Source organism: Symsagittifera roscoffensis, chromosome 3 (genome assembly GCF_963678635.1).
Source record: "Symsagittifera roscoffensis chromosome 3, txSymRosc1.1, whole genome shotgun sequence".
In the NCBI taxonomy this organism is placed as follows: Eukaryota; Metazoa; Xenacoelomorpha; order Acoela; family Convolutidae; genus Symsagittifera; species Symsagittifera roscoffensis.
The window spans coordinates 2,635,933-2,649,494 of NC_087064.1; the positions used below are offsets into that span (position 1 = coordinate 2,635,933).

At 35.4% G+C, this 13,562-nt stretch overlaps 1 protein-coding gene across 1 annotated transcript; it reads left to right on the forward strand.

Moving 5' to 3' along the window:
• The first annotated feature begins 2,094 nt into the window (after window positions 1-2,094).
• Window positions 2,095-11,909, forward strand: LOC134841128 (uncharacterized). Its single transcript, XM_063856917.1, has 8 exons — window positions 2,095-2,342; window positions 2,623-3,022; window positions 5,471-5,589; window positions 6,178-6,361; window positions 7,092-7,257; window positions 9,849-10,004; window positions 10,188-10,299; window positions 11,640-11,909. Exons 1-8 carry the CDS (start codon window positions 2,239-2,241, stop codon window positions 11,842-11,844), a joined length of 1,446 nt encoding a protein of 481 aa, XP_063712987.1. The 5' UTR covers window positions 2,095-2,238; the 3' UTR covers window positions 11,845-11,909.
• Window positions 11,910-13,562: the final 1,653 nt, after the last annotated feature.

Below are 13,562 nucleotides of genomic sequence, written 5' to 3' on the forward strand. Positions count from 1 at the left end.
TGAAGAAGATATTTCATCAATTTTAAATTCGTTGGTTTATATTGTGTAAGGTCCCCCTCTTATTCTTACAGACATATCAATTCTTTTTTTGTTGCTGCTTAAGGTTGCACTCAAAGTTTGAGCTCAAAATTTACATTCGAGAAAGAGATTATTTAATTTAATTCCCATATCATCTCACTAGTATACTGTTTTATTTGTGATGAAAGAGGTCGTATGTTGAAGAGTAATGAACATATTGGATAATCTCAGTCTCCGTGATTTTGTTTTTTTTTCGGGAAAAAGTCTAAAAACTTGGTCGCGCTCAATTATGATTTTTCGCGGTTCGACTTTTGATTTGTTTTCAAATTCAACAAATTCAATTCATTTCTTTTGTTAAAAAGAAAACTAACTCTATTTTCGAACAGGGAAAGAGTAAAGGTCGCAAAAAATATGATCGACTTTTAGGTTCGAAAATGGTTTTTTATGTTCAGATTTCCCAGCGAATTACAACTTTTACCTAATGATCCAGCTTTTTCAAATTGTATAAATTTTACCAAAACGGTCAAACCTAAATTGTTCGTGAAATCCAAAGAGCTTTATAAGTACATACTTTTTCTTTGAATTTTTCTAAAGTGACGTTTTTTTTAAAAAAAAAAACTAGTCTGTTTTTTTTTTGTTTCCGTCCGTTCATTACTCTTTCGAACTGACAGTTGGCTATATTTTTCATTGAATTGTAACAACTGCGTTGTGTTTCTAATCAAGTACCCCAAATTGAATATTACATTGAATTTTTAATTCAAGCTGTTTAACTAGAAGTATTTTCGAGAAGTAGGTTAACAAGTATGCAGCAAGCGGTAGAAAAGAAGAGATCAAATTAACTAAAATTTTTGAGAAAGTAGGCTTTTCTATTTTGATGGGGTTCATAAACTGGAGAAGTACAAATTGGCACATTAAATCTGAATTAACTGACTGAAAAGCCTGTAAAGGCAATTCAGGTCATTGTTCACATCATAACGAACCCATTCAAATTTGAAACTTTTTTTGCGACGATGCGTTTGTGTTGCTCAAAATGATATCCGTGCTTGCTTACTATGTCAAGTTTCATTGCTGGCTTAATTTTTAAGAACTTTCTCAATTCGGTCATAGCGCAAATTGAAAGCAGCTGGGACGTTTACTTGTCGCGTAAATTTAGTTATGAGAACCCTCTCCCTAGCAGATACATGAGTTTTCAAATAAGGCGAAGTTGAAAATGGGTATTGGGAAAAAATTATACAAAAAATCATTGTATATCTGCACGAATTGTACTGCAAAACTTGGCCGTGCTGCTATAATTCATTTTCTGCTTATAATGTCTTCGGTTTTGATCAGCAGTCATTTAGCCAATAGGACGTCCATCGAATCTGATTGGTTAAAAGTTGTCCATCTTTCGGTCTCTCCATCTTTTAGCAATATCATTTATCGGTCAACGAATCTGAACGAAATTAAATAAAGTAAAACTGCTCATTTCGACGTTGCATTTCTTGCTTTTCGGTTGCATAGCAAAAATTAGACAAGTCGTAAAGTAGACACGTCATAAAGTAGACTACTTCTACATTAACCAATCAGAATTGAGAACAGGAAGCAAAGTTAGGTGTTAATAAATAGTTAATATTTATTTCCTAAGCTTACTTTCTGTTCTCGATTCTGATTGGTTTAAATAGTATTTGTCTACTTTTTGATTGATCGGTATTAAATAAAGATTGTCCACTTTTTTGACCGAACTCCCTGTTTTTCATTGATTTTCCAATCGTAAAAACCGTGTTCAGAAAACGAATTAACCTAAAATGGTATCGCTCAAAGTCACCAATATTGCCAACAATTTGGCATTAACTATAAATTGTGCTAGTCTGAAACCTAGTTTTTTGAGCATAGAAGACGGGGTTGCGGTCGGTGGTCCGGATTGAAATTGTCGTCCATTAAAGGCAGATATCTTTTCGGCTAAGTGTTGAAAATTTACAACAAAAAGAAATCAGATAAAACAACACAACTTAATCAAAATGTTTTTTTTTTTCGATGCAACTTTTAAAATAGTCGAACGAGCTTAGCTTTAAATGTACCATAAAATTGAATCCTCTGCTGTGTTAAAGTTTCTTTTCATAGTTTTTAGTAAGTGTTTGCGTAACAAACTTGTACGTAATACATGGCGTAACGAAAACTTTACGTTGGTAACAGAAAGCCAACAAATAAGTTGATATATTACTGATAGTATTATTAATAAAGATGAGCACTTCAAACAACCGTGGACCCACTGGTAATGGAGCCGGAAGAGCTGGCAATGAAGACGATGATTTAGACGAAGATGAAAAGAATTACGTATCATCTTGGTAAGTCCATTTCCAACATATTCAGCAGATTTTTTTTTCTTTTTCAAGTTTTGTGAACCAGAATGAAATGTTTCGTTTTACTAAGGTAAGCTATGGCTTGATTGTTTCTTCCAGGTTTTATTCGTCTAGTTAAAATGTGATAATACACTAGACCTTGGTCAATCAAGTGATGGTTTGCTAAGACTACCTGTCTGTGCAGTCTTTTTAGCTTCGTTTTTATCGATTCTTTGAATTCAACGTGCTGTGAATAGTTCAAGAATAGTATCGGAGTTTCTTCCAGGTACAAACAAACACAAGACCGAATGGAATTCCCGAAGGTCAAAGCTGTCATTGCCGCGCAAAGATTCAAAAATCTGTTGGCAAAACCGAAGCAGCAGCCGGAACCAAGTCCAGAACCCTCCCCTGAGCCTTCACCGGAACCAAGTCCAGAACCCTCCCCTGAGCCCTCGCCGGAGCCGACCCGAGAACCAACTCCTCAACCGGTTCGGGAACCAACTCCTCAACCGGTTCGGGAACCAACTCCTCAACCGGTTCGGGAACCAACACCGGAACCCGAGCCTACGCCAACTCCCCCTCCCCAACCAGTGGTTGTGAAAGTCCCGAAGAAGAAGAAGAAGAAGAAGCCACAGAAGCGGATGCCAAAAGAACCGGCTGATTCACGGGAAAATTTGAGATATATTGTGAGTTTCGCCTTCGACAGCATGTTCAGAAACAAATAGGTCATCGAATCTTGGTTAGATGAGCAGGAATATTTTCAGCAGCATAAAGTTAAGGTGAAAGTTTTAATGGGCATTCGCGGACCTTCTGAGAAAAGTTATCAAAGTACGTTCAGTTAAGTGAAATCCGTTTTTACAGGACCAGTAAACAGAGTTACGTAATGATCGAGTAACGTAATGGTCATTTTAATTGTGAAATTAAAGGTTTTCAAAATTCGTAGTTCCCAAGCTAGAACCAAAATCCTATCCTGTAAATATCGCATAAGTCATTTTTTGTTCCGAAAATTGGAAGTTGGGAGGAATGATGTCTTCGGGTGTGGTAGATTCAGGTGACAAAAATAATTATCGGAGTGAGTCGGGAAGTTTTTAGGATATTGAAACTCTTTCAGTTTGACTCGAACGACATTCAAAAATTTTGTCGCAAAGAAAGCGTTTTGGCAGTGTCGCGAAATAACAAGTACAACAAGTTGAGAAAAAAATTTTTATGCTTGCGACTAGCAAGCGTTGTCAAATCGGAATTTAGATTTTTTTGGGGGTTAACAGCCAGTTTAACAAAATCAGTTGAATCACTTGCTGATCTGCTTCTTACTATGCTGATATGTTGCTGACATGCTCAATCTCATGAAAATTCTAATTTAATTACTGAGAGCCATTTTTTACGGGTACATGCTATATATAGAACGCAAGTCATTGTATAAATAAATTCGAGTTTTGATATTAATTTTCTGCTGCTGGTTTTTCGGCTTCATAGTTGTCGACTTAAGTGCTGTCGGTTTACTTTGCAAATTCTGTTGATACCCTTGTTCATACACTACTGAAATAGCTATCGTGGATCCTATGTGGGAGTTGCATTCATTTATGTACAAAAAGATTTTTTGACGAAAATTTTTGGCTGAGTTTGAATTCTGTCGGCATATTTACATTTCAATATTTGGATGCCTAAAGTCAAACGCACTAGGACCTCTTGAATATTTTTAATCAATTTAAACATGAAACAAAATACTTTCTTAAAGAACGTTTTTCCACATTCTTCTTCAATTGTAACATCGTTCGAAGTTCTGTTTGCTAATTGTTGAGCTTCATGGTGCTTTCATGAGCACTTCCGCCCTCCAAGTTTTCCTTGAAGTTGTCAAAATTGGCTGGAACAAAGTTTCAAAACAGCCTTATCCATAGTTCTTTTCCACGTTTCGAGACTGGTTGGAACAGGAACCTTTTTAAAAATGTTTTTGTTTTCCAATCTTCTTAGTTATCAATTAAATGCTCACAATTTATCAAAAGTTTTTTTTTCGGAAAGTCAAATAAGTCAGTTATTATTCCAAGTATTATTTTCATCTACCAGATTTGATTTTTTCGGATTTATGATTTTCATCCTGAAATCTGTCGGCGAGTTTTCTGTTTTTATTTTCGAATTATTATTTTGTTTTGTGGTACGCTTTTCAAGCATTTTTTGTTTAAAAAAACATGTATTTTATAATTAGAGGTTCAGCTTGTGTTATATAGGCTTAACTAACTTATTTTGCGTAGATTCATTGGCGAATTTTTTTAAATGCTTTTTCGTGTTTCAAGAGGGATGGGATGTAAACATTTTCTGTTTAAAATTTGATAGCTGTAGTTTTTTTATTACTTTTATTACTTTTTTATTTATTACTTTTATTAAACTTTGTATTACTTTTTTCATTATTGCTTTTTATTACCTTTATTATGATTTAACGAGGGTCGAACCAATTCGTGTCGCCTTATTTGACGCTCAGTCATTGATTCTCAATGCTTTTTAGAGTTTTTTATGAGCATCATTCGAGACAAAGGTAAGAAAATTTTATAGATGTAGTTTTTCCGATATATTACAAATAAATTTTTTTGCAAAAAAACTTGGGACTTTTTTTCATTATCCTGTAAAGCAATGTTTTGATTGCATCGTGAGTGTTGCGAAGCTCCGCTTCGCCTCTGTGTTTGAAACTGTTAAAATTTTGCGAAAAATGAATATTTCATGGGCTTGAAATCATACTTTGTCATCTTAACTGCTGGTGTCTTGCTTACCGGAGATCTCTTCAATCATCAGAATTTCCTTTAGTTTCTGACTTGTAAGCTACAAGTAAGCTGAATGAAAACAGCTGTGCCTTAAAGCCCTTAAGTTAACTTATGTCATCTTAACAGCTGGCTTCTTGTTTACCGGAGACCTCTTCAATCATCAGAATTTCCTTTAGTTTCTGACTTGTAAGCTAAAAGTAAGCTGAATGAAAACAGCTGTGCCTTAAAGCCCTTAAGTTAACTTGTGTCATCTTAACAGCGGGCTTCTTGTTTACCGGAGACCTCTTCAGTCATCAGAATTTTCTTTAGTTTCTGACTTGTAAGCTAAATAAAACAGTTGTGCACATAAAACAGTTGCTACTTATTGAGTTGTTTTTTTTGAAGGAGCCATTTAAACCAAAGTTGAAGAAACGACCAAATGAGGTCTCAGAGGCTGCCAGGCTGCAACATCTGGAGAAGTGGCAGGTCGACTTTGCCACCCGATTCCTAGATGCATCCTGGGGGTAATTTAGCATGCATTTTCTGAATTTCCAACCCCTACCCCTATGATATTGACTAAACAATCTCCACTCAGTAAAATAAGACTAAGATGGCTGAAGTAGAAAAGATTACTTTGTAACTCAGCATCTGTTACTTAATTTTTTGTTTGTGCATGCAAATTGCAACTAGTATAAATCTTACCTTTAACTAGTGCCAAGAAAATAGTTTCATTCATGGTTGTAAGTATAGTATAAGAAATGTAGTAGTTGCACGTCGCATACTCATACAAAAATAACAAGTTCCGCATAAGTATATTGTGCGGCCATAATTTTAGCATTTCTGTTTCAAACTTAATTAAATCCAAAATTGATATTGATCTTCATTTATTTTGAAAAAAATGGTAGCAATAGTAACATCAGACAAAAATATTATAAATTTATAGTGTTTCAAAAAAGTTTTTACAATTGATAGGCAGCTGGTAACTGCTGGCCTTTCCGGTGTTCTTCCAGGCTGAGATTTTTTGGATAAAATTAACAAATTATACACAAACTGTTCTCGTGTTGAAAACAATTTTGTTTGTGTATTGTTATAACTGTTTCTTGTTTGGTTAGAGACCCCTACTTTGCGCGGTCAGTGATGCTGGACATGAACAAGAAGATAAGGACGAGGCAGTACGACATAGACAGGAACAAGAGACACATTCTGGAGATGCAGAAGGACCACCAGGTCATGCGGGACTACGTGAGGGAGTTGGAGGCCAGAAACACAGACCTCAAAAACAACTACATCAGAGGGGCGAGTACTCTTAAAACGGCCTACATACATTTCGCCCTTCTTAAATTTAGGGACACGTTTGCCCTAATAGCCTACACACAAAAGAATAAATGCAGGGCGAAACGTGGCACTACATTTAAGAAGGGCGAAATGTTTCTTAAAACAAAGACTTCTCATTTGCTTACTTGTGATGAAGAGTTTGAAAAAAAAATTGTTTGTCTATCCGAAATTTTGCGACTCTTTATCACAAGTTAACAAATGAGAATTCTTTGTTTTAAGAAATATTTCGCCCTTTTTAAATTTAGGGACACGTTTCGCCCCTAATAGTCTACACACAAAAGACTAAATGTGGGGCGAAATGTGTAATATCGTACACACAAAAGACTAATATCGTAATAAATGTGGGACAAAATGTGTGAGGGCGGGCGAAACGTGGCACTAAATTTAAAAAGGGCGAAATGTGCCACATTTTCTTAAAACAAATACTTCTCTTTTTTTTTGCTTGTGATAAAGAGTTGCAAACATTTCGGATAGACAAACAATTTTTTTTTTCAGAAGTCATGGACTTTATCTGAAAATAACAAATATTGTTTTGATGGTTCTTTCGTTTTAAATTATCCATTTTTGGAAAGAAAGAATTCATTTTAAAAAGCAAATGAACTATATCGGAAAATTTTGCTTGGAAAATCTAGTCAACAGCAAAAAAATCAAACCGCATGCAAATATTGCTGTCATTGTTCTTTCTTTATAGGTTCCTATTCCTTCTGAGCCGCTTCCGCCGGTACCTTTGGAGTCCCTGAGCTACGAGGAGAGGAGGGGCGTGGAGAATAGACTGTCTCTGGTAGATGACATCCAGACTCTGAGAGAGAAACAGTTCATAGACGTCGAAGTCCTCCGAGACTACTCCCGGAGACTAGGCGAGTAGAAGTGCATGGCCATTTAAATGTTATTACAGTGTTAGTTAAACGTTATATGTTTAAGTTTCGTGGTTCGAGATCAATTTATTTTTTCTCAATTCAAGTTCGCACATTTTAGAGCAAAGTTTCGAATTAAGTTTATTCGTGAATCAAGCACCATATATAAGTATATCCATTACGCTAAAGGGCCCATGTGAACAATCTCCCCCCTGAATAGACCAAGTAAGGCCTGCATGTACTATGCTCAAATCTGATTGGCTGAAAAATATTACGTTTAACCAAGTGAACGATCTCCTCCCTTATTTGATTTAGGGGGGAGATTGCTCACTTGGTCCCGCCAAGGGGAAATCTTAGCTGCCTGATATCTCGGAATTAAGTGTGCGCGGAAATGAAATGAGCAAAAAGACATATCTAAATTCGGTTAGGTGGCAAAATCGCTCGCCGTAAAATCCCAGTCCAAAACATACCTCTGGCCAAAATTGCCCAGGACATATGATCCCATATTAAAAAGAGATTACTTGATAATAAAGGAATGAAAATAAATACAGTAATTTGATCAAAGCAAAAAGCGTTGATTAAAATCAAATGAACGGTTTAATTTTTGCTGAACAAACTTTGAACATAACTTTAAAATAGCCTAGACTGCAATGGAAAGTCTATTGATTTTTCATTTATTTGAAACCAACCAAGTCAAGATAAGTCGGTACATAAATTTGGTGACGTTTTTTGTTTTCTTCAAAACTACAAAGCGTTAATATTCAATTGTCGTTTTATGTGACAAAAAAAAACGTTTCTCATTTTCGATAAGCTTTCATTTTAGCTAAATGCAATACTTGATAAAGGGCGGCCAGGACCCTATCACCAACCTACCATCGAAACCGGAAAGAGTGGTTTTCGGTTGATCATTTCCATTTAATGTACGTTTTTTGTATTTTGACTTGAGCTGGTCGTGTTTTTCGGTATCTTTTTTGTTATATATGCAACCGAAAGGACAAAATGACCCGGTGTTTCAAACTAACTGTTATCTCTGACAATGGTGATCTGGGATGATTATTTATCTCAAATTAGCTTCCGTGTGATGGCTTGCCGAGATAGCAACTACATTTAGGTAGCTCCTTCTTCTTGCCTCAAATTTAAACTATCGGCCTTGATCTGGCTATTTACCGAGTTTATTTGATGCCTGATTATCTGTTTTAGTTGCTGAGTTATTTGTCGAGACTGAACGTCCTGCGTTTAGCTCGAGGCTATGCTTGTCGTTATTTCAAATTATTTTGCCCCTAAGATAAAAGTTTTTGATCATTTATTGGATCTCAATTGCTTGTAGCGCCAATCTGTTGTTTTTTTTCTATTGCTGACTTGTCTCTAAACTCATGGCCCTCAAGTTTAAAAACAGTTTGGCCTTATTGTGGGCATACCCAAGTAAAAAATTTCAGTTTTGACTATTCATTCAGTTTTCAATGTGAGAATGAATGCAAAATATATAAGATCATAATTGAGATGTGCCAATTTAATACCATTTTAGCACTGAATTAAACACGTTTTAGCAAATTTTAATCCAAAAGTTGTGTCCATTTGATTTTGTTTATATTAGGTTTGCGTGTTTATTCATAGCGTTAACTTAGTTGATGTATCATTACTGTAGATACCTCTGATTGCTCTTTGTTCTTATGCTCCGTAGGATCTGTTGAATTGGCCAGCGATTTTGGCAATAGGATTTTTTGGCATGGTATCTTTTGTCATGAGAGATTTTGGAATGGCATCTTTTGTACTGCCACTCCAAATGCGAGCTTGTCCTGACACCGTGGATTAAAATCTAATTTCTACTAATTCAGTGTCTAGGCAGAGTCCCTTCAACTAGCCTGCCAATCAAGTTAATTTTGTGGTATTTTCTTGTCCGTATTACCAGAAAATGTGGTGCTTCAATGTTTTTAATTTTATTGAACGAAGAAGAAATAGTGGATCATTGGTGGATGATATTTTTGATTTTTCCTAGAGCGTATTTAAAATAAATTTTCTAAATAGATGGCAAAAGCGCTCTCTAACTGTGATAGAGACGACGCGTGGATTTAAGGTTAACTATTAGTTTTTGTATTAGTGGGTATTGCTTTTGGCAACCCAATCGAAACAAAATAAATTACCTATTAATCAAGTTTAAAACTTTCCTGTAAGTGTTAACGTTTCTGAAATGTGTCAGTATTAACGTTTCTGAAATTTTTGTGTTAATTGTTTTGAAGCAATTTTCTAAAATAAAAATCAAAGAGCTTTTTTCAAATTCCGATTTGGTTTTTGTTCATGGATATAAATTGCTTTACGTTTACAAGAGGTGTTATCTTGTCCGTATTACCAGAAAACACAGCATTTTAAAGCCTTTCAGCAAATGGTCAATTAATGGTGATATATAAATCAGCCGAAGTAAAACGTAAGTGTTGTATAAGAATTGTGTAACACAATTGTAACAGTTGCGAAATTCATGCAAATTTCATTGATGCGACGTAACGTTTCGGCTGGCTTATATACTCCGCGCATTTTCGGTTGGTTTATATTTATGCTGGCTTACTTACTCTCCATTTAATAAATATATTATGTCATAGGTGGACACCTTAGCAGACCGGACATGGAGGCCATACGTTACTTCGTGCCCACCCACTCCAGATTTGAGAACCCACAAATGGACGATTTCTACGAGGACCTGAAAGAGAAGTACTTCCTTCTTCAGGCCACAGTGGACAAACAGAAGCAAACTTTGGGTATTTTACTTATTCCGCCTAAAATGACTCATATTTGCATCATTTAATAAATGAGGGCAGTGTACAAACCATCTTTTGGTGCCGTGTTTTGATCAGTAATCTTATTCGAGCTTTTTTTTTCTATGCTCAGCTTTTGAGCTTAGCAAATGTGGGCGGAAAAAGTAAAAAGGAACCTAAATTTAGATAGTATGGAGGGGAGGATGAAGGCCAATGACGTCATAGGGAAGAGACAGTTGGACAAGATAGCAGAGGCACATCACAGGGATACAATTCTTTTCAACGACAGGATGGCACGGTTAGATTATAGTGCTGGATTCCCCCTACCCTTCCCTTCCCTCACCGCCAATAAAAAAAACATTTATGCTTGAACCATTAATTTTACTAGATATCTTCTAGGAGAATCATGTTTAAATTTGTCAGCACCATGCATCTCAAATTTCAAAAAACAGCCAACAATGTTAACCTAAGTTTCATTTGGTTAAAGATCAAAGTTCAAGGGTGGTGGGGGAGCGGGGAAAGAGTCTAGGGCTTTTTCCAGCACAGCTTTTAATTTTTATGTAATATTCTAATATTGTTTAATTATATTTAAATTAACGACTTTTGCAAAATTATGTTTAAGAGGACTTTTAGTGTTATAGATTAAACTTGAACATATCAGTGTAAACAAGAGAACTAGTTTTAATAAATATATTTTTTTTTTGCAATTGCATACGAATTGCGATATGAATAGTTTTTCTGACTATGTTTTTTTAATAAGGGGGTAGGAAACTGGAGAAGAGCCTATCTTCATTGGAATTTAGACCAATGTAGGTATCTTGCTTTTGACCAGGCTCGATCTACGACTATTCGTTTTCTGGGTATTACAAAGTTAACTTGACAGATGGTTACCAATATGACCAGCCGAGGGAAATAACCAAATATTACGTGTATTTCTTAATCAAGGGCGCAACTTCACCCGTAAGATGAAAACGTCTTATGTTTTTTCTTTCCCTGGTGGACAAATGTTTTTATTACGTAGCTCAGACTCTTTTGAACGTAGTTCAGACTATTATATAGGTCGTGATGATTTAAAATTACTTTTTGGCGGTTTGACTTTTGTTTTCTTTTTGAATTCACTTGTAATTTTCTTTGTTTACACTTGCGAGCTTGCAAATACGAACTTTTTTTGCTCTAACTCGCAAATATAAGTGTTCATTAAAAGTGTTCATTTATTTGGTGGCATTTTTGCTATAATCACGATCGATTGTGATTTATTAAGCGTCCGGTGGCTGAGTCGTTAAAGCGTGAGACTCATAATGTGAAAATCGCAGATCGGGTAGGGCGACAATTCGTAACAAGCGACTTCTAGTTTCGGAAGTGATTTTTTTTTTCAGATTTCCCAATAAAGCTTTTACTTATTGATCCAGTTTTCTTGAATTGGGTTATTTTTATCAATTTCATCACTTACCATAAATTGTTCCAGAAATACAAAGAGCTTTAAGGGCATTCATTTTTTTCTTTGAAATTCGAGGGCTGAGATTTTTCAAAAAACAAGGTAGTTTTTTTTCTGTTTACATTCGTTCATTGACCCTTTTCCAACAGTCTGTTGGCTATGTTTAACGTTTTTATACCTCACTTGTGAATAATTGTTTGCAGATATATGGACGCCAGGAAGCATGACCCTGTTCTGGACTACTACCAGAACTACAGATCCCTTCTGGAAGATCCCCGGCTGGAGGCCATGAGAGAGGCCAAGTACACAGAGGGATACAGGAAGTCGAAGTTGAAAAACAGAATAGACGAACTGGACAGAGAAATTACCAACTACAGAAGATCACACATTCTAAATAGAACCAAGTAGATCACGGGTATTTTCTGGTATACTGCCCGTAGCTAGAAGCACGTTAAATGATTTTCCTTCGTTTCTTTTCGTTCTGATTAATTTCTACCAATCAGATTCAAGTGTTATTTGAGATTTTGTTTTCAAAATACTAAATACACTGAAATTGGGCTGTATAACAGAAAATATCTTAACTAAATATATTTTAAATTTAAATATTGTTTATATTTGGTTGTATGAGATGAGGTGTTTATTTTGGAATTTATGTCCGTTGTTTTTTAATTAAAAAGTGACTCCGTTATTAATGGTAATATATGTTTCTTTAATTTTTCTTTTTAAAGGTTGTTCCGTACAGAAAACTTCAATTCTAAGTATCTGCAAATTGGCGATGAAAGTTTAACCCTTTGATTCATATTAATAGACCGATTGAGCAAAGAGTTCCTGTAAAGGATTAAAGTTCTGTTGTTAGCCACCGAAACAAATTTTGGAGTTACCTATTTTTCTATTCAGAAAGCTACGTGAATGGGACTTGAAAAAAATTTCGAGAAAAGCCAGCCTTGACTTTGGAAATTGAATGTGTAACAATAAACCGATTTTTTTGGTACAAAAAGTTGATTTCAGTTTAATCCAATACTTAACGCATTTTCCAAATGATTGATAGCTATATCGATCTCTGCACTTCGGTCATATGCAGTATCACAGCGCTAGTAGTCAATTAGCAATAATAGTGATATTCCTAACATTTCGGTACCCAGTCTCTATGGCGCCCGAAGAGCTATGCACATGTCAGAAATGTTTTTTATTGTTCAGACCAGTAATGATGAAGGAACTATGGCCTAAAGTATGTGTTTCGCTCATGGTTACAATTACATCAAAGCAAGCTCGTAGGACGTTTAGAGGTAATACCTTGAAAAAATTTTAAGCCGCTATTCGAGCTTCGCCATAATATTATTGACGGGAACATTCTTTGCTAATGTATCAGTGATCGGCTACTCTTAGTTATACCTGCAAAAACAAGCCATTTATGTTTTTTTTGCTTTTGACAAGCAAGCGTTATGAAACTGCAATTTAGACTTTTCGGGTTAACAGTTGTTGAATAAAACAGTTGAATCATTTGATAGCTTGTCTTGCAAGAAATTCAAATTTCCGAACTTTTTGGCAGATTTGTCTTAGAGGTAACAACTACCCCTGAGACCTCAATGGTCCGATGTTCGAATCTGGCCAGAACCTATTTTGTCACCTGGGAAGTAATCCTTTGCAAAAAAAATTTTGGGCTATCGTTTGTCTGTTTGTTTTGCCGGCATTTTCACATTTGTCTTGTACTGAAAGCCATTTTTCTTGTATATATTTTTTCGCTGTCAAGTTTTATTAATTCACCTCAATTTGGTTCGGTTTTTGTGTTGTCAGCTTAACGGCGTGGTTTTGTGTCGCTTGAAAGGAGTGGTTTGTTAATCTTTTTTTTTGTGTTCGGAGGGTGGATGAAAAAATTTGTTCGGCCCAACTTGAGTTAACCCACTTTTTTCGGCTTAGTTGCCATTCAATAATTGTTTCTGAATAGTTTTTAAAACTCGCAATTGTGTTTCTAAAGTTTGATATTTTTCACTTGCTGGCTTTCATTTTTTTTACGTCTGACTGCGCGTGTTTTTCTGTGGTATAATGAAACGAATATCTGAAATTTTTAATTTTGTAAAGTTTGAAATATTGCGCTCATTTTGATTTCGCTCATTTAGTTTTGTTGG

What these genes read in the sequence shown, in the direction of transcription:
- LOC134841128 (XM_063856917.1), top strand. Translation starts at nt 2,239, where the DNA reads ATGAGCACTTCAAACAACCGTGGACCCACTGGTAATGGAGCCGGAAGA. An exon ending in AGACTACTCCCGGAGACTAG is followed by an intron (nt 7,258 to 9,848) that starts GCGAGTAGAAGT and finishes ATTATGTCATAG; the next exon opens with GTGGACACCTTAGCAGACCG. An exon ending in CAAACAGAAGCAAACTTTGG is followed by an intron (nt 10,005 to 10,187) that starts GTATTTTACTTA and finishes ACCTAAATTTAG; the next exon opens with ATAGTATGGAGGGGAGGATG.